Genomic DNA, 27,283 nt, shown 5'->3' on the forward strand with positions numbered 1-27,283 from the left:
ACTGAGGCAAGAGGACAGGAAGGACGGACCTACCCAGACAGTCCCAAGCGTGGTAACTGGTGTTCTGGAGATTATGATCCCTTTGGCCTGGAGAATTCCGTGGACTGTATAGGCCATGGGGTCGCAAAGAGTAGACACGACTGAGCACCTTTCACCTTACCCTTTCACTTTGTCTCATGTCTAGGCTGGGGGATCCATCCCTTTCCATCCCCTCCCCCTTAGCGAGGACTCACGTTAGTGCTGCTGGCTGAGCATAGATGGAAAGCTTGCGCTGGGGTAGCCATTTCCGGGACGCCTCATCAGAGATTGGGCATGGAAAGCTGGTTCTCATCCCGGCTCTGCTGGCAGCTGCTTCTTTCTTTGTTTCCTCCTTTGCCACTCCTCCAAGCGTTAGTCTGTCTTTCCCCCCTCCAGGCCTCCCGTGTGCTGGTAGGGGGGTGAGCGGACCCCCCCAGCACAGTTTGTTCACCTCTCCAAGTAGTCTGCCTTCCCCACTGGCAGCTGGGCCACCCCATAACTGAGTAAGCTCGGGAACCGAAGTAGTTCAGACTGTTCTTCCAGATGCACGAATTGGGGTGCTTTTATAAAAGTAAAATACAACGTGTACTGGAAGCAAGGACTGGATTCTGGGATGACTGGGTTCTAGCCCTTGTAGATGTTCAGTAGCTGTGTAACTTCGGGTCATATCTGAGTCTCTGACTCTGTGAAATGGGAGAACTGGAAAAGATCATCTCTAAGTTACTCCTCCCAGTTTAGAAAATGATGTGAATCTTTTTATTTTTTAATTGATTCATTTATTTGGCGGTGTTGGGTCTTAGTGGCAGCATGAGGGATCTTTGGTTGCGGCACACAGATTCTCCAGTTGTGGCAAGCGGACTCTGGAGCTTGGGGCTCAGCAGTGGCAGCGTGTGGACTTAGCTGCTCCCCAGCATGTGGGATCTTAGCTTCCCAACCAGGGGTCAAACCCACATCCCCTGTAGTGCAAAGTGGATTCTCAACCACTGGACCATCAGGGAAGTCCCCAGATAATATGCATCTTGATTGTACTGGATAATAGTACCATTCAGCATGGCTATTAAACACTACTATTATCTTACACTAAAGCATAAGTAATTATAGAAATAAACACGTTAAGCTAACATTGACAAACTTTATTCTTAACAAAATAAAATCCTTCTGAAAGAGCCTGGCCATATTCCTCTCATCAGTGGGCAAGCCAATCTTTTCTCTCTGCTTTTCGCTTAAGGAACACCTTACGTGGTTTTATTTTGTTTTACAATTACATGAGGTAATTGTGGATTATGCAGTTGTAACAGGTTCTACAGAGAAAGTCCTCCGCACCTTTTACTGAGTTTCCTGCAATGGCAACATCTTGCGAGAGTAGCTAATACAGTATCACAACTAGGATATTGACACTGACATCAAGATGCAGAGCATTTCCATGACGACAAGGATCTTTCCTGCTGCTCCTGCCTCCTGGCCCCATCCCCTCCTGCACCCCTGGCAACCACTGACCTGTTCTCATTTCTATAGTTCTGCCATTTCCAGGATATTATACAAATGGAATCATAAAGTGTGTAATCTTTGGGAACTGGCTATTTTCACTCAGCGTAATTCACTGGTGATTCATCCAGGTTGTTGCTGTATTAAGAATCCACATCTCTTTATTGCTGAGTCTTATTCCATAGTATAAATGGACCATAGCTCATCTAACCATTTACCTGTTGAAGGACATCAAGGTGGCCTCTAGTTTGGGGCTATTTTGAATAAAGCAGCTATGAACATTTAGTACAGCTTTTCGTGTCAATGTAAGTCTTCACACTTTTAAGTTTTAACTGGTATGGTACCTGTACACAGTACCACACCACCAATTTCTGTCCCATTTATTATAGTGATGAACATACTCCAAAGATGTTGAAGTGTCTAGCGATTGCCCAGGACCAGGCTGTGAGTTGCGGAAATTCAACAAAAGCAAACTACATGGTTCCTAACATTAGGAATTTGCAACCTATTGTGGCAGCAACAATAAAACTGAAACAAATAAGTAACATTGAAATAACAAGACAGCACCGCATAGATGCTCGATGGCAGGGTTCAGAATTGGCTCTTACAAGAATCCAGAAATGGGAGAGAAGAGTGAAGGCTCGTGTGTTTGAGCCAGGGCGTTGTGGATAAGGTGAGATGTGAGTTACATCTTGAATGATGGAGAACAGTAACAATATTTAGCATTTATTAAGGGATTTCTACGTGCCAAGCACTGTCCTAAACCTTTATACTTATATTTACTCATTTAGTCCTCATCAAGGTCAGTCAGGGCTTCCCTGGTGGCTCAGATGGTAAAGCGTCTGCCTGCAATGCAGAAGACCCAGGTTCGATTCCTGGGTTGGGAAGATCTCCTGGAGAAGGAAATGGCAACCCACTCCAGCACTCTTGCCTGGAAAATCCCATGGACGGAGGAGCCTGGTGGGCTACAGTCCATGGGGTCACAAAGAGTCAGACACGACTGAACGACTGCACTTCACTAAGGTCAGTCAGTCAGTCAGTCCAGTCACTCAGTCGTGTCCGACTCTCTGCGACCCCATGAATCGGAGCACTCCAGGCCCCACTGTCCATCACCAACTCCCGGGGTTCACTCAAACTCATGTCCATCGAGTCGGTGATGCCATCCAGCCATCTCGTCCTCTGTCATACCCTTCTCCTCCTGCCCCCAATCCTTCCCAGCATCAGAGTCTTTTACAATGAGTCAACCCTTCGCATGAGGTGGCCAAAGTACTGGAGTTTCAGCTTTAGCATGAGTCCTTCCAATGAGTACCCAGGACTGATCTCCTTTAGGATGGACTGGTTGGATCTCCTTGCAGTTCAAGGGACTCTCAGGAGTCTTTTCCAACACCACAGTTCAAAAGCATCAATTCTTTGGCGCTCAGCTTTCTTCACAGTCCAACTCTCACATCCATACATGACCACTGGAAAAACCATAGCCTTGACTAGACGGACCTTTGTTGGCAAAGTAATGTCTGCGCTTTTTAATATGCTGTCTAGGTTGGCCATAACTTTCCTTCTCAGTAGTAAGCGTCTTTTAATTTCATGGCTGCAGTCACCATCTGCAGTGATTTTGGAGCCCAAAAAAATAAAGTCTGACACTGTTTCCACTGTCTCCCCATCTATTTGCCAAGAAGTGATGGGACCAGATGCCATGATCTTAGTCTCTGAATGTTGAGCGTTAAGCCAACTTTTTCACTCTCCACTTTCACTTTCATCAAGAGGCTCTTTAGTTCTTCTTCACTTTCTGTCGTAAGGGTGGTGTCATCTGCATATCTGAGGCAATCTTGATTCCAGCTTGTGCTTCCTCCAGCCCAGTGTTTCTCATGATGTACTCTGCATATAAGTTAAATAAGCAGGGTGACAATATACAGCCTTGACACACTTCTTTTCCTGTTCAGAGCCAGTCTATAGCTATTATTACCGAATTTTACAAATGAGGAAACATATCTATCATGAGGCTGCCCTGAGCTACAACCCAGGTACTGTTATGAATAACCACTCTAATTGTTCAGCTCACAATTCTTATGGATAACCACTGCCCCTACTGTCTGCCTGTTAGCAATAGTGGAGGGCCATTTTCTGGTCATGATTTAATTCCAATCTGTGTCTTAGGTTATGTTTTTACACAGAGCCACACAGAACCCCAAATCTTACAGCTCTGGCTCCATTAATGTGATTAGTTCCTTATGGGTCCACGTTATTGATGAGAAATTACTTTGTAAAGAATAGCAGCAGCCTCAGTAACAGAAGAGAAAGCCTGTGAGCAGTGCACGTGCTACAAGAGGGAGAGAACCAGCCTTGAGGTCTGCTGTGTGTGTGTGTATGTGTGTGTGTGTGTGTATCAGTGTGTGCAAACAGCAGGGCCAAACCCTCCAGTCACATTGCTTACCTGCAGTGAGAAAAACATCAGAGCTTCAGCTTCGTACGTTCGGGGAAACTCGCAGGGCCGGCTGAGATCATTTCTGATAATGACTGTGGTTTTGTGTTCTCCGAACCGCTCTGTACCAGGAAAGTCACAGCCACGCTCAGCGATTTCCTTGGTTGCTGAATAGGTGGGATGTGCGATTACTCTTCATAAACAGACTTGACTGCTGCTCAGCCTTCCAGCTTCACTGTTTTGGCCTAAACAATGGCAGCACAACACTAGGAACCCGGTTCCTTTGTTCAGTTTTGTTTTGAAACCTAAATGCAACCTTTAGAATGTCAGTGTTGCCAACCCAGGGGTGGTCGGGGGAGGGAGGGAGAAGGAGACGTGGGGAGGGGAGCCGTGGCAGCGGGGCGAGCTCACAGAGGGAAACCTCCTGATGTGGTACCTCTGGGGCTCAGCATCCCTTGGCTGGCTGATCCAGGGTGGGCCATCTCCCCTCCTTTGTCTCCACATCCAGAAAATGGGGCCGCTTCCTGTCCCGACTTCCCTGTAGGATCTGTCCTCAGGACTGCAGAGAATAAGGGCCATGGGAATGTATTGCAAACTTGAGGTTCTGTGCAAGGGTGTGCTATCATGGGAAATGGAATCCTCCCATGACTAGTCTTGCCAATCAGAGTTCACGACTGAGACCGACTCAGGAAGGGGCTGTGGGGAAGGAAGAATCTCCAGTAAGGAGGCAGAGAGAACTTTTCGTGTTTTTGCCCCCTGGAGGCAGGGTTTTGAATTCTGCTGCCGTGTTCCCTCCTTGCTTTGGGCAGGCTTGGCTGTCCTGAACATGTGATAATATTAGAGGTGCAGTGTAATAGGCAGCATGCCCAGGAAGCGGGGCTGCGGCGGTAGGGGGCAGGGGGTCCTGCACCTGACTCAGGGCAGCCAGGCATTTGTGCCCTCTCCCATCAGACCATGCAAGCGGGCTGGGCTCTACTGGGGGAAGCCCACATCTGGGGCACAGCTGGCCCCTCTCCTGGACTGACAGAGGCTTGGGTCAAAGGTCCACACGCCTGTAAGAAACCTGTTGCTCTTGATGATAATTCTTGATGTTTTCCCAGCTGCGAAGGTCATTTTACCACAGAAGCCTCTTTCCATCAGATGTTAGAATCCTGCTCTGAGCTGGCCCTAGATACACGCCGAATGAACGCTTTTCAAACCAACCACCTCAAGTCCTTGCTGTGCATGAGGCCCAGCACCCGGCCTGCAATCTTAAAAGAACTTTAATTCTCAATTTCTTTAACGCTGTTGAGATAGTCCACAGAGAAAAACAGCAAGGGTCACCAAATGCACCTCCTGGCTCTATAAAAGCCAGACTCGGGGGACAGAAGCAGCCCCCATAAATGGGCAGGAGAGAGAGCAACACACACCCTGTGTCCTTGGGTATTTACAAGCCCGGCTGGTGCAGCGCCAGTGGCATTAGTTCACCGGCTTCAGCAATCAAGGCTGTTTCATCACCCAAGCTGAAATATTTGTGTCACTGGTGAATCTGGGCAAAGGCCGAGACCCTGTCTGCTCAGTTTACAGTCTCTGAGACAGCCTGACACACAGGTGCACAGACACAACTCAGCCAGCAGACTCTAGAAATTCACTGGCCCAGCTCCGTCATGTTCCAGAGACTCAGAGGTTCGGGAGCTGCCCAAGGTCAGGGAACACAAGCCCTCCCTACCCCCGCCCCCCCATGGCTCAGCCCACAGCCACGCTTACCTCCATTGCCAAACCCCGGGGACATCTGGGTTCTTACCTGGCCTCTCTTGTCGCTTCTGACCGCCCTGATGGGGCCTCTCTCCTGGAAGGAAGCTTGTTTCGCCTCTGGCCTCTTCTAGTCTTCAGGCCTATCCTTCCCTAACAGCGTACATCTCCCAGCTTGCGTCGCTGGTTTTTCCCTTTTTTCTTGCTCTCTCTGCCCAAATCTTTTTCTTTTTAATAACTTACTTTGGCTGCGCTGAGTCCTAGTTGCAGCACTCAGGATCCTGATCTTTGTTGTGGCATGCGAGACTTTTTAGTTGCGGGGTGTGAACTCTCAGCTGCAGCATGTAAGATCTAGTTCTCCAGGGATCAAACCCGGACCCCCTGCATCGGGAGCACGGAGTCTCGTAGCCACTGGACCACCAGGGAAGCCCCCAAATCTCTTTGATTATCAGGTCCAGACCTTCCGGGGCAATCATCTGAGTACTTTCCCCCGATATTACAGATATAACCTTAGATAGATAAATTTAGATATAAACTTAGATAGATGCCCCTCAGATTCCTCAGACTCAGAATGTCTGCAAGCAATTTGTGGCTCACTCCTCCAAGCCTTCCTGTGTTCCTCGTATTCCCTAGCCAGGAGGAGCTCCAGGGCTAAGGTAGAACTTGGGGGTAAGCCTGAGTCCCGCCTCTTCTTCCCAGCCCCCTCCCCACAACCAGCCAGTCACCAGATGACATCAACCCAGCCTTCAAAGTGTGGAATGTGGTTTGCACGGGTGACCTTCACTCACGGCACACAAGCAGAGCCCAGGAACAGCTCCATCTTCCAGTGGTCTCCTGACCAGTCTCCCTCAGTCAGTCAGGGCCACCTCCAGTTCATCAACATTCCTACCCAGCTCGTTTCTCGAGAACTCTGCAGCAGACACCCTTGCTATGACCTTCTCTCATCCCAAGGACAAAATCCTAAGCCCCAGCGACATTCAATTCACGTCTACTAGAGAAACACCCTGGCACCCACCTGGGCCTTTCCCTTGCTGGTTTCCTTGCCCCGGAGTGTCCTTCTCTTTTAAATAGCAGCTCTCTACCCTTTGTCAACACTCAGTTCAAACACCATCCCCTCTGCTAACTTTCTCTGAGGCCCTGCTGTGCTGGGCCAGGCAGCCCCACCCCCTGCTGGTACTTAGTGACATTCTTGCAGTAGGGCTGAGGTCCTGGGGAGTGGGCGTGTCCTACTCCACTCTGCGGCCTGCTTAGCACAACCTCTATGGCTGAATGGTTCTCTCCCTCCTACGGCGTCTGTGGTCAGTACTGCCTCATGCAATCTGGGGATCTGAGACACTGTCCTACGTTGTTCACAACGCCACATGTTCTCCAGTCAAGAAGTATGTATTGTGCACACAGAAGGACCAGGGTGGGAAAGAGTTCCGCTGGACTAGAAGCTGAAGGTCTGTTGGGGTGGGAGGGGCATAAAATTAAACTGTGATACATACAAAACCCCTGAAGGGTTTTGGTCTCCAAAAGTAGAGAAATAGGGCTGAGTGGTAGGACAGCAAAGTGGTTCTGTCCTTTGATGCCTCTAATGGTGTATCCAGCATTTGTGGAACTGCTCTATGGATGGCTGACTTAGCTGAGCTCTTAAGCCCAGCATGTGACTTGCAGTTTAGAAAAATCCAACTTTATGCCAGTATAATTCAATACCTCACCACCGAATTAAACATATTAAGTAATTTTAAGGTGCTCATCCTGGACTAATATGAGATATATAACAGGAATAGAATAACACTGTTTTTTTTGGCATTAATGAGGGAAGAAAGTATGCCTCTGAAATTTATTTTTTAACACAACCTACTTAGACCATGTCTTCCCTGGTGGCTCAAATGGTAAAGCGTCTGCCTACAATGCAGGAGACCCGAGTTCAATCCCTGGGTCAGGAATATCTCCTGGAGGAGGAAATGGCACCCCACTCCAGTATTCTTGCCTGGAAAATCCCATGGATGGAGGAGCCTGGTAGGCTACAGTCCATGGGGTCGCAAAGATTAGAACACCACTGAGCAACTTCACTTAGACCATGAGTCTGTATACTTTTTGTTGGCAATCTAACATATACTACGTTCCCTTGACTTCTTAACCAAAGCACACGGAATACCATTTTCTTGTCTGGGTGACTTGGAATTACTACACAGGGGCTCTAACGCTCAAGGAATTCTGACACGCGAGGACCATGAACCTCCGCTTGCACCCAATGCTCCCAGAATGCAGCTATCCAAAAAAGAGAAAAATCCCCAAATATCTGCTTCTCAGTTTTTAAAATCTCCTGTTAGTCATGGGTTCTTTCTGCGTTTCGTGTTAACCTTTTAAATTTACTTCTAATCTGTTGTGGCTGTAATATTAGAAAACTAAGCAAGTATACTGTTCCCTAAAATAAGCACAAGTCTTGGAAAGGAACCAACAGCCTCTTCCCAGAATCTGGCAGCTCCCACACTCCTGTGCCCTGACAAGGGACAGCACTTACTGGCTTTTGCTGCCCTGCTTCCTAAGGGAGATAGACTAGTGCCCCCTACCTGCCTTGCGGGGTAAGGCCGAGACGCGCATTATGAAAAGCTCCAAGTTTCTCAAAGAATAGAACGATTTTGAAAGTTGTGCAGTATGGGTGAAGCCCCCGAGACGCAGCTGCACAGTAGCAAGAGATGAACAGGGCAACAGCTCACCCACTGGCCTGACATACAGGCTTAGAGCTACACCGAGTGCAGATCTGGATGTCTGGAGAGGGCAGAAAGCTTGGAAATATGTCACCCCCTCCTCAGGGCTTTATTTTTTTTTAACAGTTTTTATTTACTGAATTTTTGGCTCTGCTGGGTCTTTGGTGTCTCTAGTGCTTTTTCTTTAGTTGTGGAGAGGGGGGGCTACTCTCCAGTTGGGGTGCTTGGGCTTCTCTTTGTGGTGGCTTCTCTTGTGGGGCACGGGCTCTAGGGCGCTCAGAATTCAGTAGTTGGTGGTGTATGGTGCACGGCGTTAGCTGCTCTGAGCCTTGTGGGATCTTCCCGGATGAGGGATGGTACCCCTGTCTCCTGCATCGGCAGGCAGGTTCTTTATCACTGAGCCACCAGGGAAGTCCTCCTCAAAGTTTTAACACAAAATTCTCTTGGTGATCCAATTTTGTAAGGGCAGCCTAGGCAAAATGCTCCCCCTTCTTTATTATATTATTTTTCTACAAAGTGTAATTGGTTAATAATATAGTCTTTTTATTAAAGCTCCAAAACTCTGGCTCACGGAAATTTGATATCAAATTAATTCTATCTCAGTAGGTTACACTTTCAAAAACTGTCAAGTTTAGAATTAGCAAGTGGCTACATTTCGGGCCAGAAGAGTAGAAAAAAATATTATTTAAAATCATTATTTTTCCTGCAAAAGGAAAATAAACAGTTAATGTCATCCCACTTCCAACCTACTCCCCTACTCTGAGAAACAAGGGTCCTTTGCTAGCTACTCTGGTGAAGGAGGCTAGAGCTATGGATTCCCAGGAGAGCAAGATTTAATTCTGAAGCATGTAATTATCAAGGCCTAAAGGCTGAAGTATGAAGTGAAATTCTGACTCAACATAAAGAGTGCTTATGGCCTTGGTAATATGTCTTAGTCATCATTCAAAGGAAAACAATAAAATTTTCTCAGTGTTCGTCTGGCTGCGAGCTCAGAGATTATCAGAGGGAGACACAGACTCCTGCAGACAGATAAACCGTCCTAACGCGACACACAACAGCCCTGGCTCCTTGCTGTTGAAACTCTGTGGTCTAGGCACCTTCTCAGAAGTCTCTGGAATGTAGTAACAGTTTGAGTTATGGAATCTGCCTGTTGGTAAAGAAAGAAACATAACACAAAATGTTAAAATGTTTCGCTAAACAGCTAAGCAGAATTCAATTCTTCTGCCACCTTTACTCAAGGCTTAGCACGCCTGATGATTAACTTTTAATTTTTAATATGACCTTATGCTGCTGCTGCTGCTGCTGCGTCGCTTCAGTCGTGTCCGACTCTGTGCGACCCCAGAGACGGTATCATTTGGGTTCTTTCTCTCGAAATGAAATAAGGTTCTCAATAGAAAAAAGCCCAGCAGATGTCTGACTTTAAAGGCCTATGTGTAGCCAGGGAGTTCGGTCCTCACTGAGAGAAGCATAGGGATAAAAGGGAACAACTTTCAGAAGTGAAAAACTATGGGTTATTTTTTTAATTGGAGTTTTGCACTGTTGTCATTTTAGTTTCAAAAAGCATAAAAATCACATTTGTGTCCAATACATACTCATATCCTGGAGATAATTCAGGAATATTTAATTTTCTGTCAGACTTACTGAATTTGTTACAATTCTGAATTAAAAATTTTTTTAAAATGCTTGTGAAGGTAAAACAAAGCAAACTTACGAACCCCAAGTGCTTAAGTTTGTCAAAAAGATGTTACTAACAAAGAGTGAAAAGAGAATTTAGGAGCCCAAATGCCCAAGAACAATTATCCTAGGTCTAAGGCAAGTTTCAAATGAATTCCTGTATACAAAACCTGTTTCTCGTGCTACACCCACACAACAGTATTTGGGGGTAAATGTCTAATGGCAGAGGAATAGAATGCAAAGAAATTCATTAAAACTCTCCAGTCCTTATATAAAGACAGGACCCTTGTGGCAGAAAGTGAAGAACTAAAAAGCCTCTTGATGAAAGTGAGAGTGAAAAAGTTGGCTTAGAGCTCAAACATTCAGTTTTAAGCCAGCTCTTTTACTGTGTTTCATGTTATTATGATTAGATAAATGCTACTGACATGTAGGGCCATGTAGTAGGCCGCGTTTTCCCCTTGCACAATAGGTGTGTTTTCTTTGGGGCTAATAACGATCTTGTTGGAGGCCTGGAGTGCTGCAGTCCAGGGATCACAAAGAGTTGGACCCGACTGGGCAACTGAACAAAACAACAGTAACATGAAATACTGATCTAACCAGTTATGAGACAACTGAATGAGAAAGTAATGGGAAGAGATATGCATCTGTGGAGGAAGTTAAATCCTCATCTTTCTTAGTGGGAGGGCAACCAACACCTGAACATTAAAAGTTAAGAAAGTAGCTAAGCACACAAGTTCTTTATACAGGGATAAGCACCAAGGAAATTGACTAAGAGATGAAAGTTATCACCTAATGAAAAAGCTTATAAAACCTACTTAGTTCTTTAATCTATATGCATATCTAGATTCGATTAAAATAAAAAGTGAACCAAAAATGAAACAACAAAAGCTCAACATTCAGAAAACTAAGATCATGGCATCTGGTCCCATCACTTCTTGGCAAATAGATGGGGAGACAGTGGAAACAGTGGCAGACTTTATTTTTGGGGTCTCCCAAATCACTGCAGATGGTGATTGCAGCCATGCAATTAAAAGATGCTTACTACTTGGAAGGAAAGTTATGGCCAACCTAGACAGCATATTAAAAAGCACAGACATTACTTTGCCAACAAAGGTCCGTCTAGTCAAGGCTATGGTTTTCCAGTGGTCATGTATGGATGTGAGTTGGACTATAAAGAAAGCTGAGCGCCAAAGAATTGATGCTTTTGAACTGTGGTGTTGGAGAAGACTCCTGAGAGTCCCTTGGACTGCAAGGAGATCCAATCAGTCCATCCTAAAGGAGATCAGTCCTGAGTGTTCATTGAAAGGACTGATGTTGAAGCTGCAACTCCAATACTTTGGCCACCTGATGTGAAGAGCTGACTTACTGGAGAAGACCCTGATGCTGGGAGATTGAAGGCTGGAGAAGGGGACAACAGAGGATGAGATGGTTGGATGGTATCACTGACTCAATGGACCTGAGTTTGGGTAAACTCCACGAGTTGGTGATGGACAGGGAGGCCTGGCATGCAGCAGTCCATGGGGTTGCAAAGAGTTGGACACAACTGCGCAACTGAACTGAACTTTGCCAATGTCACAAATATATTTTTCACAAATCAAGGAAGGGGGAAGATGTGAGGGGCGGGAAATTCCAGGGGCAATCCCAATAAGCTCGTATGAGATGCTCAGGACTGGAAGCCAGACCCCACACTCTACATCCCAAATCCCAGAACAGAATCAGGTTCTGCTGTGACACCTAGGCTTTCATAAAAGTTTCTTCCAGGATTCATTTTCACTTGAATCTCCATTTCCTTTAGACTGAACTAACTCAATTTACAGCATTTTCCTTCATTTTACCCAGATGGAGAGCACTACCTCTGCGGCAGAGAAGGGAGTGCCTGAACAAAGCCTCCTTGCCTCTAAGCTGAGCCCACATGATGTGAGAAACTGCGATTAGCAAAACCGAGGCCACTCCCATGGCCAGAGAAGTATTTATAAACCCAGCTGTCTTGTCAGATAGAGGTAGTAAAGGTTGCAAAGGCGTTTCTATCTTTGCCTTACCAGTGAGCAAAACTCCTCTCGGGAGGCTGGGCACTGCCACACATTTTATCATTTATTTTTAGGGAATCAAGTTAATTCCAGGATTGCAGTGATGCTCTAAAACGACTCAAGAGCTAAGGTCATCATGGAGAAAGGTCTCGGGTTCTGGCTCAGGTCTACAGAAATCTGGGTCTCGAATGCTATTCTAGCTCAGGAATGTCTGGGGGCTCTAGCCATCCTGCAACACAAGCAGCCACTTTTCTCTTAAAATGACACTTACAGAATGCTCCAGCCAGCTCGGACCTACTGGAAGTTTCTGGGGTCATGTGTCCTATACAAAATAACCACACCCTGTCAGAAGGCAGCATGAACCTCAGGACTGAAGTTAAGAGTATCAAAACACTGACACACCAAGTGTTCAAATGAAGTTCCACCTTTAGGCTGGGTAATCCTTTTTGTTTAGGGCTGATATATAGGAAGAAACGATGTCAAATTTGTAAGGTTTTAACTATGGGTTCAACCAGCATTTGCTTTCGGAGTGGGTAGAAAGGAGAAATTTTACTAAATATAGTAAAACCTTATCTATAAATAACCACGGGAAAGAAAACCACTTTTAGGATGCCTGAGTCAGCATGTTTACATAGTAGACTATTTAGTTTGGGGTCAAATTACATTTTGTGACCCAAATCCCAGGATTCTCCTAGGTTTCTTGTACTTCCCACCCCCACTTCCCTGTTAATGTCCCCAAGGGAGAGATCACAAAGTGATAAAGAGGGTGATGTCCAGTTCAGAACGCCCAAATGTACTTGCATACAAAGGCAGATTCCTTACAACTGTTTAAGAATTTTTGTCATAGGTTCACTATAGAGTCTCTAGTGAGAAAGTTGATAATTCAGAAGCCAGGTTATATACAAGAGGCTGGTGCTTTGGAGGAAATATTTTGAACACTATTTTCTTTGATTCTCTAAATCACTGATGTTTGGTGCCAACACCTGATGAGTGGTTTTAAGTCAAAGACAGAAAGGAATATATTCAACACATACATTTTATACTTCAGGTTACTTTATTAAAAACTTACATTTAGGTGTATTGCTTCAATTTCTTTGGTCTAGATACATGATCTCTTTCCCTTCATCATCTTATCAAAGTCATCCCACTTAGCTCTTTGAAAGAACCCCCGCTTGCTTTTCCATGTCCTTGCATTTCAGACAGTCTCACCGTATTGACTGTAACTAGCAACTCTATCGTAAGTTTGGAAAACATAGGGTTCATATTCTTCCTGCTCAAGGATTATTCTTAATGACAGCTATATTCTCAACTTAATAAAATGTCTGTCAATTGTACAGGCAAAGCCAATGTTACAGACCAGGCAAACAACAGGCTACTCCCCACCACCCAGTTTTACATTTTGGACCCTCACATAATCGGTTTGCAAATTCTTCTCCCTAATCCAGTGAACACAAGCAGAGAATCAGGCAGCTTATAGGAGGCAATGAACAATTTACATTTTCTGGAACAAACTGTCAATATTTATTGAAAAAATAAAATAAAATAAACTTACTATAAGCACTGGGTTAGCCAAAAAGTTCATGCCGGTTTTCTCAGCTTACAGGAAAACCAAATGAACTTTCTGGCCAACCCAATATGAGTATATGTTAGGTGACCTTGAAAATGATACAGTTCCTAAAGTTATGAGCCACAGATGCTGGACTTCTGGAACAATAGTTAAACTTCTGCATCACATCACTTTCCGTATTATTTCTGTTCATGATGTCTGTTCCTCTGATTTACCTGGAATCAATGACTCTGGGGGAGAGAAAAAGGATTCTTTAAGAAGCTCATCAATCGTGGGTCCCACATTAGTAAAGTACTAAACATCAATAACATCAGAGGGGGGTTAAATAAATATGTCACTGGGGAGCATTTCTGAGGAAAGTCTTGAGTTTAATTTTCAGCTTATGGGGCTCAAGTTTCATGCTGAATGATTATTTAGAAGATACTCTTGCTGAAAGCACATATTTTAATTTTCAGATTTTTAACCTTGAATGCAGAACGAGGTCACCTCCAGCCACAACTTTTAAAATACTTAGGGTTTTAAAAAAAAAGAAAAGAAAAGAAAGGTAATTTGTAGCAGTACTGAAGTGTCCAACAGAAACCACTTCATCTGTTAAACAATATCTGACTGCCAAAGTTTCTCTTCCTGTCGGTTGATAGACAATGGCATGGCACAGCCATCATCACCGTGGCAACAGCACTGGGAACTATCAGAGGAAAATTGCACATGGCACTGCCGGCCCTCGAGCAGTCCTGCCTCAGCTTCCTCTGGAGGATGCTTTCTCTGCAAGTCTGGGGTGCTCCAGGGTACCATCAACCCAGTGCGACGCCGAGACTACAGATCACATGGCGATTTCACGGAGCCCCGCTCTTCGGGGGTCACTCTTGTCAGCAACGCAAGCACCCGTTTTACGTACTGAAGATGCAGCGGTGAATGAAGTCAAGGGTCTGGGAGGGAAGGCAACAACAAGCTAATGATGTACGACAAGGTGTGACATGCACAATGAAGAATGGAGAAAGCGGTGGGCCTCGGGAGGCTTCCTTTCCCTCCCCTGTACCCCCACATTGCTTTGCGCCCGCCTCTCATCTGTCAACCTTTGGGCACAGGTCTCACTGGACGTCTCTCCCCGGCGCCGTGCCTTGTACGCAGCAGCTGCTCGGAAAACGTTCCTCGAACGAACCAATTCCTTTCTTAAGTTTCTCACTCAACACACCTTTCCTGGGGCCCAGGCCCAGGGGCTTAAGTAGGCTGAAAAGTCAGCGAAGCCCCGACCACACAGACAAGAGCGCCTCGTGAACTTTAAAAGTCAAAAGCTATTTTAGTGAAATAATCGAGGTGCAGAGGCGAGAAAGGGTCTGGGTCTCCCACGTGAGCAGCGGGACAGCCGGAGGGCCGGGACTCAAGCCCCGCGCGCCCCGACCTCGTAACCCCGGCCAGGCCCGGCCCCCAGAGGCCCGCGCGGTCCCTGTTCCCGCCGCGGCCTCACGGAAGCTCCGGCAGCTCACCTAAGCGGACAACGCAGGACCGAAGCCAACTCCAGCCCCTCCAACAACGCGAGCTCACTACCCAGGTACCGGCCAACCACGCTGCCGTGGCAACGCCGCTGCCGCCGTCTGCACCGGAACCGGAATCCTCGTCTGGACGTGACCCCTTCCCGGCGTTCCGCGGAGCTGCGAAAACCCCGCCCAGCGCCTGACCCAGTCCTCCCACAGTATCCCAGCAGGCCCGTCTGCCCTTCGGAGGGAAGTCGTCTTTTTGGTTTCGCCTCTGCTTACCACGGAACGTCGTGACACTGATGGACATCCACTTTCTCCAATCAGCTGACGAAGCGGTTGCCGACGGCCAATGGTAAGGGGGTGGGTAGTGGCTCAGACGTAAAGACCTCCTTCAACCTGTCGGGGCGGGACGAGCAATCTGATTGGTAGAATCAAGTAATTGCGGGCCAGCTCTATCCAATGAGGGAGAGCTATTCGGAGCCGGTCCAATGAGGGCCTCCGGGGGGCGGGCCGAGTCGCCGCGGGCCGGGCCCCGGGAAGGCTCCGGCTGGCTAGCCCAGGTCGCCGGCGGTCAAGAGCTGCGGCCAACGTGCTGGGATGAGCGGCTCTCTGGGCCGGGCGGCGGCGGCGGCGGCGACCGCTCTGCTCCGCTGGGGGCGCGGCGTAGGCGGCGGCCTCCGGGGCCCGGGCGTGCGGGCGGCAGGCTCGGGCGGCAGCGGCTCGTCGGAGCACTTGGACGCGTTGGTGAAGAAGGACAAGGTGGTGGTCTTCCTCAAGGGGACGCCGGAGCAGCCCCAGTGCGGCTTCAGCAACGCTGTGGTGCAGATCCTGCGGCTGCACGGCGTCCGCGACTACGCGGCCTACAATGTGCTGGACGACCCCCAGCTCCGGCAAGGTCAGGGCCGGCTGCGGGCGGGGCTGGGGGGCGACCTTCCTTGGCTGCTCTACGGGGCCGAGGGTCTGTCGGGCAGGTCCGTCCGGGGGCTCGAGGGGAGGGGGTTAGGGTATGGGTTTCCACACCGCATCAGAGCATCTAGAGTGGGGGCACGATCGAGTTGGAACTAGGTTTTGAAGATCTGGGGCTCTGGGCCAGTCTGTGCAGCGGGTTTAAGTCCTAGAGGTTCTCCGATCCTCACTCTGAGCTGCAGTAGGCGTTTCGGGGCAAGTTCTCTTCGGCTGAGTCCAAGCAACATTATCAGCAGCCCGACTCCCAGCTCTGCAGGAGTGGGGAAGTGGGGCAGAGGGATACAGGAAGAGGCCCTAAGAAGTAATCACTTGGGAACAATTTGAGGGAGTGGCCTGTCCCGTGGATAAGGGACAGGTGCTGTTGATGGTGCCGGGAGGGCCGAGGTTGCCCTTTTCTGAGGCTCGGGGATTCAGAGATTGGCCTGTCGTGCCTCAAGGCTGGGGGATGAGGGTGGTCAGGGACCGTTCTCCGTCGTTGCTTACAAGGAGGGGCTGGACTCAGCTTTTGGAGTGGACTTAGCTGACGTCTGCTGCTGAAAAAGACATGAAAATTTATGTTCAGATACTCAAGGATGGGGGAGATTTGTGGGAGATAGGGTATCTTAGAGAGGTTTGTGGGGAGCTGGACGAGGAATGACTCCTGAGCCCTAGCTAACTCAAGCTGGCAGCTCCAGGAGCCAGTCAGGTTCTGGGGCAAAGTATGCAGAGTCTGTGACTTGTCACTGTCTCTGGAGGGAGGGAGGAGGGCCCTGACAGTTAATTAGCACCTTTGCTGTTGAGTCTCCTGCTGTGAACCTTACCTGCATTCTGCTGTTTCAAGTGAGTTGAGTAGGAGGGACTGGAGAAGGGAATGGCACGGGCACGCATTCCAGTATTCTTGCCTGGAAAACCAGGCCTGCCCTTTGGCTGGGGTGGATGGGGCTGGCAGAGAAATGGGGGGACTGTCCCTGTACCCGCTGAAGCGTGGCATTCCAGTTAGACTTTTCAGTGACTGAGTTCTCCCTGAGTCTTCCTGAGGTTGTTTAGTGACAGTGTCCTGGAGAGTTTTAAGGCACCAAGTTCTCTGGTAGTCTGCATGCCGAGTTCTGTTTTCTGCTGTTCTGCATTTGAAGTTGTCCATCATAGTCATTCCAACATGGACGAGACAGGCTGGTGTCAGGGAAAGGCTTCAGGTTAGAATCCTGTGGCCAATCCATTCTGCAGCCTGAAGCAAGGCACAAAACTGCGTTTTCCCTTTGAATAATATGAGGATAATGAAACCACGTGTGCCAAAGATTTTGTGAGGAACAAAGAGAAAGGAAAACTTTTAGAATGTGCCCGTCATCTCACCTGGCACAGGGAAGGCACCCACTAAATGGTAGCTGTTTTATTATTAGCACTTTATGACTTTAAAAGTATTTTTCCCCATGTTATCTAATCCGTACAGAACTCTTGGTTTTGGCGGGTGGAAATGAGGAGTGAAGGCAGCTTAACATTACCAGAAGGTATGGGATCCCAAAGAGTCGGACACAACTGAGCAACTAAAAATTTAAAAAAGTAATACTTCCATGTATTATACCCACGATCCTTTTGCCTTCCTGGTCTTCTGGAATGCTACCAAGTGGCTGGCTTTTTTCACTTACAGGGTGAGCTGCAGTCTTCATCCAGCAGCAGGGTGTCTCTGCTTATAAGATAAGATGGGAGTAACTGCAGTCTCAGCTGGGACCTTGCCTCGCCCCTATGGCCCTTAGTAAAAAGTTGTGTTGTTGATATCTTGCTTAGCATAAAGTTTTGAGAGCCTCCAGTCTGTGACTTTCAGTTCTCCTGTTTAATATAACCAGTGGATGGTATAACTGAATCCCTTTGCTCTATACCTGAAACATTATGCATCAACTATACTTCAATTATTTAAAAAAATGTTTTTAAATATAACCAGAGGTAGGCCATACTGCAGTCTGGCCAGCAAACTGAAAGTAAGAGCAGGAGTGAGAATGTTTTTGCTAAGAACACTTCTGTGTTTGACTTTCAGCCTTCTGTTCTTAAGTGTTCAAACAATAGCAACAGGAATTTAACCCTTAAATGTCTTGACCGTTGACCTTCATCAGACCATTACTTTAGTCAGTAAATGTGTTACATGTATATTGAACATAATACATGTCCTTTGTTCCCTAGAAAAGTAAGCATTAGTGTAAGTCTTAACCTCCAGACTTAGGGCAGGGTGGTGTAAGCAGGTTTTCACAGTGAGGATTATTAGCCTGGGTGAGGCTTTGAAACTTGAAGTCTCCATCTTTTTGCTTGCCACAGCTTTGAGTTTACCACGAGAGACTGACAGGCTGTCTGATGCTTGCTTTTGCCAACCAAGGATATGTCTGTGCGCCTTTCCCAGACCAAGGTCACTTCTAGTAACAGGAGAGTTCAGTTCAGTTCAGTCACTCAGTTGTGTCTGACTCTGCGACCCCACGGACTGCAGCACGCCAGGCTTCCCTGTTCATCACCAACTCCCGGAGCTTGCTCAAACACATATCCTTCGCCTCGGTGATGCCATCCAACCATCTCATCCTCTGTCGTCCCCTTCGCCTCCTGCCTTCAGTCTTCCCCTAGAGGGCAGACAGAATGAAAACCACGACAGGAGAGGGACTCCTGCAAAACTGGCCTTTCCTGCTTTCTTGTGCCAGAGGAGGCTGAGCTTTACAAAGAGCCCAAGCTGGAGGAAGACCCTCAGACACTGTCTCCTGGTTCTGGGCGCTGGGTCCATGGAGTGTGGTGCCCAGAGGTGTCAGGCCGAGACCTGAGACCCAGGGAACCAGGGCGACTGTGAGGCAGCTTTGCACTTTGTCCTTCCTCAAGTTTTTGGTTTTTTTTTTTTCCTTTTTTAAAACCTGGAGCACGCATTGAAGACAACCACAGTGGAACCCAAAGAGATAGGGACCCATCTCCCAGCCCTGGTCTTAACAAAGACTAATCTTTACTTTTGGTTTCAAAAGAAACATGTGCTCATGGGAGAAGCTTGGAAAACAATAATGAAAACCTAAAGCAAATGACAATCCACTGTAATTCTGGTGGAAACCATAAACCATTATTATTAATATTTGGATCTACCTTCTAACAGTTTTTTTTTTTTTTTTTCAGTAGAGTTGAGATCACACATGTCTATATATAGCGTTCTGCCCTCCTGAGAGCGGGGAACGTGTCTTTTGTGACTCCCGGAGCACTGTGAGTGTTGCTTATGCAAAGCGAACTTTCAGTGAGTGTCTCAATGAAAACTGCTTCTTTTCTTTATCATTTTATCATAAACTCGTAAAAACATTACGGACACTGGAATTTCTGCCTGTTCAGATTACTCTTATGTTCTTCATGTAAAGAGCAGTGTCTGTTGAATGAATAACCATCATGCTTTGTTGAATGGTTCTTAAGCATTTGAAAATACGCTCAGCCTCTCCAGTGTCCAGGACTTTAAGGATAGTAAAGCTATGATGTTAGCAAGAAGTCAGATCAGGAGTGTGCGTACGTGTCAATGGAGGGCAGGTTGTATGCTGCAGACAGGGAGATAACGTGTGCCCACCCTCTGGAGGAGAAACTCTCAGTACCCGGGCAGGTTGAAGGTGAACCGACCTGAAGACCCATCTGTTTCATGCTCAAGTATTTAGTCTACAGCAGGGATCGACAAGCTTCCTTTGTGAAGAGCCAGAGTGTAAATACTTCAGGCTTTGGGCGCCCAGTGGTCTCTGTTGGCGCCTGTTCAGCTCTGCCGTTACAGTGTACTGCAGTCAGGGACAACGCCTAGATGAAGGGGAGAAGCGGAGTTCCAATAAAACTTTACTTATAAACACAAGGAATTGGAGTGGACTTGGCCTGAAGGCTGTGGTTTGCCTCCCCATGGGCTGGAGAGGCCGTCCCCTGCCTGTGAACTCGGAGACTCCTGTAAGGATGTGCAACTTCTTTGTAGTAATGAAAAGTGGGCAAGAAAGGATCTTGGTCTCTTAGCAGCAGAGTGAAGAAAGCAACTGTGTCATGTGATGGGAAACTAAGCTATGGTTAAAAAATTAATTAGATCTAGGTGTATTTAATCTGACTGAATCTCAGAAAAGACAATGGTTAGCTCAAAAGGTGGCTCAGTGGTAAAGAATCCACCTGCCAATGCAGGAGACTCGGGGTCGGTCCCTGGGTTGGGAAGATCCCCTGGAGAAGGAAATGGTAACCTGCACCAGTATTCTTGCCTAGGAAATCTCATGACAGAGGAGCCTGGCAGGCTGCGGTCCGTGGGGTCGAAACAGAGTCAGACTTGACTTAGTGACTAAACAACAACCAGTTGCAAAAAGGTAATTGTGACTTGATTGTATGTATATAAATGTTCAAAATGTGAAGCAGTCCCATGGATTGCAGATCTGTGTGTCATGCAGGTGGGGCTCACAGGTAGGCAGGAGTAACCGATGCCAGCCCCCGGCCAGAGGCCACCTCTGGTGGTCAAGAACCTGGCCTTTGGACTCCCAGGCACCGGGACGCAAATCTGGCTCCACCACATGCTAGCTCTGTGACATTGGTTAAGTTATTTAACCTCAGAGCCCTTATTTCTTCATCTGTAGAATAAGAACAGTTGTACATACCTCTGTGAAGATGAAATGAGATTAGATGTGTGAACAATGTAAGAGTATGAAGCTCAGGAACCCGTAGCTCAGGAAATGGGGTTTTTATTGCTGCATGGCCTGCTTCATTGGTGTTTTCCCCGCATTCTTTCCCTCTGTTTTCCCCGCTGCATATATTGTCAGAAGAGCGTCACTGTGAGTGGGGTAGACGAAACTGACGTGGAGAGAGTAGCCACCGTGCACCTGGCACAGTGGGAGCATAATTTCTTTCACCAATTTTAACTTATTTAATCTTCATAATAAATCTGTGAGGCAGAGTTATTCCCATTTTACAGAAAAGGAAACGAAGGCTAAGAGATGCGATTTACCTGAGGCTATATTTACAAGCCAGCCAGCCAGGCTGACCCCTGAACCAAAGCCTTGTTCCCTCTTGTGTGCCCGTTTAGTCGTGTCTGACTCTTTGTGACCCCGTGGACTATAGCCCACCAGACGCCTCTGTCCATGGAATCTCCCAGGCAGGAACGCTGGAGCGGGTCGCCAGTCCCTCCCCCAGGTTCCTTCTTGGCCCTGTGGTTTACTTTTCTTCTCTTGAAGCTCTGCTATTTTTGATGCTTTGAGCTCACATTATCACTAGCAGTCCTACCTGCTTAAGTCCTTAAGTACTCCCAAGTTGGGGGATATGGAGAACTACATGACTCCAGAGGAGGTGGCGTAACCTCTCCAAGGAGTAGAGTCCCCTAATTGGCAGAGTTGGGATTAACCTGCGTCAGACTCTGAAGCTCGTGTCCTGAAAACCTGCCGAGAAAAAGGAAAACTGTGATCACGGTGCTCTTATGGTTGATTGTCCAAAGCAGGAATGACGTCCAGTGTTCTGAAATGTCAAGAATTTTAGAAGCACCTTTTGAAAGTTCTGGAAGGGAATTTTCTAGAACATTTCCTCCCCTCTGACTTGATACTTTGGAATATTAAAATTTTTGGTGGAGCAGTGGGTGTATGTAGAACTGATTTTGTAAGAGACTCCCAAGTCCCAGTCCTGGTTTTACCTGTTATGTAACTTTGCATTCAGCATTTTCTGTCACAAACAGAATCACATTTTATCATCTATAAAGTATGGTTATCATTAATATCCATTCTTGGCTATGATTTTCTAATTATTCAAGAATTGCTCCAAGCAATTTTTCAAGCTATATATTCCAAGCGATAGATGCAAGAACTACACAAATACTCACACTTACATTGTAGTCACGGAAAATTTAAAGGGTGAGAAAAATTAGCCATACTTGATTGATTGTGACTTGATAGAATTTTAGTTTCCAATTTATGATTCATAGTCTTTTGTTTTGGGGAATTTCTCACTTCACTTTCTAGGAAGCAGTTGGGTATTTCCTTTAATATTTAAACTTGTAATCAGAGTTTTTAAAACATGGAAAATGACATCGTTTTTAGGAAAGATGTCAGAGCTTTGCTTTGACATCAGCCACCCACACTTGCTAATCTAAAAATGAAAGAAGCAGGTAAGTCTAATTGTGATAAACTGTCAGCACTGTGGGCCCCTTGGGTACTGTCACAGTGCCGTCCTGTGCTCTGAGTGGGGTTCTCCTACGCTCTTGAAGTGTAAGTGATCCGGACAGTCACGGGCCATGGGGTTTGCAAGGAATTTGTCTCCCTTGCACGTGACTGTGTTGGATACTCAGAGTGGTCCAAAAGCCCACTTGTTTTGGGCTTTTGGTGGTGGGCTTTTGGGTAGTTTTGGTGGTAAGAATGGATTCCCTTCCTTCCTTGTAGCTGGGATGCATGGTCTGCAGCAGCATAATATTCAGTGAATGGGACACGCCTGACGCTTTGGTTCAGCATGGTACAACCATGGTTGAGCATAAAAACAGTTGATGAAAGCAGATCATTCTTTTACTCAACAAAGGTTTTATTTTAAAACATCATACTTTTTAGGATTAAACGTGGTTTTGGGTGGCCTTCAGATGGCAAATTTTTTCACCTTTGGAGTGTTTCAAAAATTGTAGGCACTGGGATTTCCTTGACAGTCCAGTGATTTAAGACTACACTCCCAGTGCAGGGGGCCTGGGTTCAATTCCTGATCAGGAAACTGAGATCCTGCATGCTGCCAGGCATGGCAAAAAAAAAAAAAAAAAAAGGCAGGCGTTCACCAAAAAAATCAGTAATATTTATTGCTGCTGCTGCTGCTGCTAAGTCGCATCAGTCGTGTCCGACTCTGTGCAACCCCGTAGACGGCAGCCCACCAGGCTCCTCTGTCCCTGGGATTCTCCAGGCAAGAATACTGGAGTGGGATGCCATTTCCTTCTCCAATGCATGAAAGTGAAAGATGAAAGTGAAGTCACTCAGTCATGTCTGACTCTTAGCAACCCCATGGACTGCAGCCCACCAGGCTCCTCCATCCATGGGATTTCCCAGGCAAGAGTACTGGAGTGGGGTGCCATTGCCTTCTCCCTATTTATTGCTATGGAGAGCTTAATGCACGTATTATTAATTGGGGGGAAAAAACCCATAGTGTTGTACAGATAAATGGTTTGTGTACCTAAATGTAAAAGATGTTTAAGAAAGTTTAGAAGGGGTAAAAAATTCACATTAAACAATTCTTCCCTGGAGAAGGAAATGGTAACCCACTCCAGTATTCTTGCCTGGAAAATCCTATGGACAGAGGAGCCTGGAGGGCTACAGTTCATAGGTTGCAAAGAGTCAGACTGGACTGAAGTGACTTAGAAAGGAATAATATTCAGTCATATAAAAGGATTAAGTAATAATCTGTATTACAAATAGATAAGCTTAAGAATGTTATGCTAAATGAAGGAAGCTAAGCACAAAGGGCCAAATATTTCTATTTATATGAAATATCTAGAACAGGCAAATCTGAATACTGAGATATATCAGTCTGTATGGCACAACAGAGTTAGGAAGCAGCTTAGTGGTTGTCAGGAGCTGAGGGAAGAAGGGACCAGGAAATTACTGCTTAAAGGGGATGAGATTTTTGTTTGGGATGATGAAAAACTAGATGGTCACGATGTTTACATTATAAATATAATTGATGGGATTAAATTGTAAACTTTAAAAAGATTAAAATTGTAAATTGAATGTTGTATGTATTTTACCACAATAAAAATGTAATGCCGCAAAAAAAAAAATTTCTTAATCCTCCCCATCATAAATTTTAAAAAGATGAATTATTGGAAACATAAGTAAATTCGGATAGTCTCTTCGTGTTTGAGAATAGAGTTTTGTTTTTTTTTTAAATCCCAAACACATAACTTACATGGTAAGTAATTATTTATGTAGTACCAAACATCAGAGCAATGGAAAACCTGAATTCTTCAGAGTATTCCAGTATGAAGACATTCTGATGGTTCGTGGAATTTGCCCTTTATTGATAATCTCCAAACCTCCAGTTGGCTTTAAAGAAAACAAAACAAAACAAACCCAGAGTGGCTTCAAAGCGAACTTTTCAGAGCCTATAATGTTGTAACCATTTCTTCATCCTTGAAGCCTGTCTGCAGAAGAAAGATAAAACTCTCCAGCAGTGACCTTCTAGCGCTGTCCTGGTGAGCAAAGTTGCTGGTTTTTTTTTTTTTTTTTTTTTTTAGGAGGCAGTGACTTAAAAGAGAAAAACATAAGGTATCTTGGGACTGTCGTTTGTAAGATAACTCATATTGGCCATCTTACTTGGTCAAACACATCTGATAATAAATGATAGGGCATCAAGCAGAAGGTTTTGTATCGTTTGTTTACATAAAAACCACCACTTGGCCGATTTCTAAAATGTACATAATACGATCTTTGGCTTGAAGAATCTGTTGACTTTTCTGTTTCATTTATTTGTGTGTATAAAAAGGTACACTTCAATCTCAGGGTCTGAGTCAAAAAGAAAGTAAAAGATGAGGAATTCAGAAAAGGGTTTTTTGATTTTCTTCAATGTCTTAAGATTGCAACCACATTCCTCTCATGACCAGCACCCTCGTGGCCCAGCTCTGAACAGAATCATCAGATGGTTGCCCTGTCCCAGGAGGCGCGTCATCTCGGTGTGTCCTTGGAGCCACTGTCTTTCTCTCTTAGTGCGGGGAGTGGGTCTCCCTCGGCCTGTGGCCCTGTACCTGGCCCAGGACATGGGCCTTAGTGAGCCCTGGGCCCTCCCTTCATTTTTCTCAGTCCCTACGAGTTCTGGGCTGAACCAGCTCAGCTGTCCCATCTGAGGGGCGGAATAGGGCCAGAGCCATAGTCTATAGACACAGGAGACGGATTTTTGCTTGGGTAAGAGAATCATTAAAGATAAAAACCAGTGACTCAGTGTCTTGCTTCACCAACCAAGAAAGGCGTGAAGAACATTAGGTGGGGGCTGCCCAGTCTGCCAGTGAGTCACTGTGATGGGCCCACATTCAGTTGTCATTTGGAATTGAAGTTGTGGCATTTCTCTTTTTATTTTGCTGAAAACATGGCTGGCACAAGCATGGGCAATATCACCTTGTGTATCTTGTGTAACTTGCATTAACTAATCAAGTACTCTGCCATTATCCAGGGTCAGTCGTGAGTCAGGTCATTTATGAGAGTTTTCCTTACCTGATTCCTGTAAAAACTTTGTGGGATGAAGGTAGAAACAGAGGATGGAGGCCTCTCAGTTTATAATTGGAAGAGTCAGGGGTTTTTTTTTGTTTTGTTTTGTTATTTATTTATTTGGCTGTGCTGGGTCTTGGTTGCAACGTGTGGCAACCCTTGAACTCTGGCTCTCTGCCTTGAGAGCTCAGAGTCTTAGCCATCGGACCATCAGGGAAGTCCCAAAGAGTCAAGGTTTAAACAGGGGTTCACTGGACTCTAAAGCTTACGCTGTCCCCAAGGATGGGGAGCAAGGGAGGGACATGGGGTGTCCTGCTCAGAGCAGGGAGACGTGTTGTCATGCAGGTTCATCTTTGCTCATTCCAATGACCCTTCAATGTTCTTTCCACGTAGGCATTAAAGACTACTCCAACTGGCCCACCATCCCGCAAGTGTATCTTAACGGCGAGTTCGTGGGGGGCTGTGACATTCTCCTGCAGATGCACCAGAATGGAGACCTGGTGGAAGAACTGAAAAAGCTGGGGATCCGCTCCGCCCTCTTAGATGAAGCGAAAGACCAGGACTCGAAGTGAGGGAAGGAAGCCCCGGGCGAGGAGCCGCTGGCGTCAGAGTCTCACCACCAGAGAAGCCTTACCCATCCAGGTTCCCACTCTTCAGATGACTGCTTGCGCTGGCTCCTCCAGTTTGTAAGCAGCCAAGTGATTTTAGCGTGTCTGGTGTTTGGGCAAGGAAGATCCTATCGCGAACATAATTGTAACCACTGTATTGTCATAATCAATGTTGCATTACGAGATTGTTGTAAACAAAATTCCTTCTTGTGTTGTCCTTTGCTGTTTGCCTGATTCAGGAGTAAACCTGGGAGCTTTTGAATCATTGTTATTCTTCACGGGTCCTCCACAAATATGTCAGTCTTCAAAGATAATATACCACCCCCCCCAACCCTCCCCCAGTTTTTTGTGACTTGTTCTATTAAGAAAACTGATGGACAAGGAAGAAAATAAGATAACCGGGTTTTTTTTGTTTTTGTTTTTTTCAAATAAAATGCCAACCCAGGGATACTGCATGTGAGCGGTTATTCTGAACAGCAGGAAGTCTGTGCGTTCATGTTCTGGCTGCTGTAACAAAATGCTGTGGACTGAATGGTTTGTAAACAGTGGGTATAGATTTCTTACAGTTGTGGAAGGCAGAAGTCCAAGATCAGGTCTGTAGCGGATACGCTCTGTGGTGAGGGCCCACTCCTGCTTCACAGACAGCCGTGTTCCCACTTTTGGGGTCCCTTTTGCACTAATCCCATTTATTAGGGGTCCACCCCATGACCTGATCACCTCCCAAAGGCCCCACCTCCTGACACCATCCCTTTGGGAGTTAGGTTATATATCAGCATAGGAATTTTGAGGGGACACAGACAGTCAGTCTAGAAGGACTTTTAGTAACTCTGACCTTTGGATTTTAGAAATTAAGAGTGATTCTCATACTCTTCTATGAAAATTTCCATGAAAATTGCCATCAAGCTGTGCTCTAATTTCTTGAGGGAAAGTAAGTGTTGTAAATGCTGAGAGGCGTTGATGATCCAGTTGGAGTTCTGGGCGGACTGGACTGGCAAGAAGTGAGTGGGAGAGACAAGGGGGTGCCCCGCTTGCCCTTCTCCAAAGACCTGTGCTTGGCCAGCTGTGCTGCACTTCAATAGGAAGCGGCCATTAACTCCGTCCAAAACATGGGATCTTGTGAACCTTTTATTCCTTAAAAATAGGGCCTTTATAAAAAAAGAACATAATTTAAATCATAGTTGAGATCTTCCAGCGCATGGTATCTTTTAACAAGACTGTGTTTCTTCTCCACCTGGGCTGAACGTGGAGCTGGAGGTAAGCTTTGCAGTGACTCATGGGAAGAAAGCCCACTCTTAAACCTTGGGCTCCCCAGAAGCCTTCATTCATCTCCAAGGACTTAAACAAAGCATCTATTCAGAAGTGCATGGTGGCAGAGGTAGGAAGAAGCTGCATTTTTTTTTTTAATTGAAAAGAGCGAAAGTAACAAAGAAAGAGGATGGCTTATTTCCCCAGAGCCGTTTGGGAGGCTTGTTCTGTGTTGAAC

The 27,283-nt window shown here is 46.3% G+C and overlaps 1 protein-coding gene, 1 long non-coding RNA gene and 2 other non-coding genes across 13 annotated transcripts; 2 read left to right on the top strand and 2 right to left on the bottom strand.

The window, feature by feature from the left end:
- Nucleotides 1–1,136: 1,136 nt before the first annotated feature.
- On the bottom strand, nt 1,137–15,232 carry LOC105603234 (uncharacterized). 8 transcript variants are annotated; one of them, XR_009597122.1, is made up of 5 exons: nt 15,099–15,232; nt 5,703–13,844; nt 4,356–4,478; nt 3,932–4,164; nt 1,137–3,375 (listed from the first exon to the last, which is right to left on the bottom strand). It is a non-coding gene; the product is annotated as an uncharacterized LOC105603234 (long non-coding RNA). The 8 variants fall into 8 exon arrangements; XR_009597121.1 differs by having other exon boundaries at nt 4,356–4,615; XR_009597123.1 differs by lacking the exon at nt 4,356–4,478 and having other exon boundaries at nt 3,932–4,086.
- Nucleotides 2,319–2,390, top strand: TRNAC-GCA (transfer RNA cysteine (anticodon GCA)). Its single transcript has one exon. It is a non-coding gene; the product is annotated as a tRNA-Cys (tRNA).
- On the bottom strand, nt 14,162–14,436 carry LOC114109243 (small Cajal body-specific RNA 13). Its single transcript, XR_003585921.1, has one exon. It is a non-coding gene; the product is annotated as a small Cajal body-specific RNA 13 (non-coding RNA).
- A 415-nt stretch (nt 15,233–15,647) lies between the features above and the next one.
- On the top strand, nt 15,648–26,248 carry GLRX5 (glutaredoxin 5). Of its 3 annotated transcripts, XM_060401462.1 has the most exons (3): nt 15,648–15,984; nt 24,595–24,663; nt 25,586–26,248. In XM_060401462.1, the coding sequence occupies exons 1-3, from the start codon at nt 15,687–15,689 to the stop codon at nt 25,762–25,764; spliced, it is 546 nt and encodes a 181-aa protein (XP_060257445.1). In that variant the 5' UTR covers nt 15,648–15,686; the 3' UTR covers nt 25,765–26,248. The 3 variants fall into 3 exon arrangements, with proteins under 3 accessions (XP_060257445.1, XP_004018030.1, XP_060257446.1); XM_004017981.6 differs by lacking the exon at nt 24,595–24,663; XM_060401463.1 differs by lacking the exons at nt 24,595–24,663; nt 25,586–26,248 and adding an exon at nt 18,339–19,159.
- The last annotated feature ends 1,035 nt before the right edge of the window (nt 26,249–27,283 follow it).

The sequence above is a fragment of the Ovis aries genome, chromosome 18 (assembly GCF_016772045.2).
Source record: "Ovis aries strain OAR_USU_Benz2616 breed Rambouillet chromosome 18, ARS-UI_Ramb_v3.0, whole genome shotgun sequence".
Lineage (NCBI taxonomy): Eukaryota > Metazoa > Chordata > Mammalia > Artiodactyla > Bovidae > Ovis > Ovis aries.

Excerpts from the sequence above, each read along its gene's own strand:
- GLRX5 (XM_060401462.1), top strand. The coding sequence starts at position 15,687 with ATGAGCGGCTCTCTGGGCCGGGCGGCGGCGGCGGCGGCGACCGCTCTG. Across the intron at positions 15,985-24,594 it reads CGACCCCCAGCTCCGGCAAG|CACCCTCGTGGCCCAGCTCT; the intron begins GTCAGGGCCGGC and ends TCTCATGACCAG. Across the intron at positions 24,664-25,585 it reads CCAGGAGGCGCGTCATCTCG|GCATTAAAGACTACTCCAAC; the intron begins GTGTGTCCTTGG and ends CTTTCCACGTAG.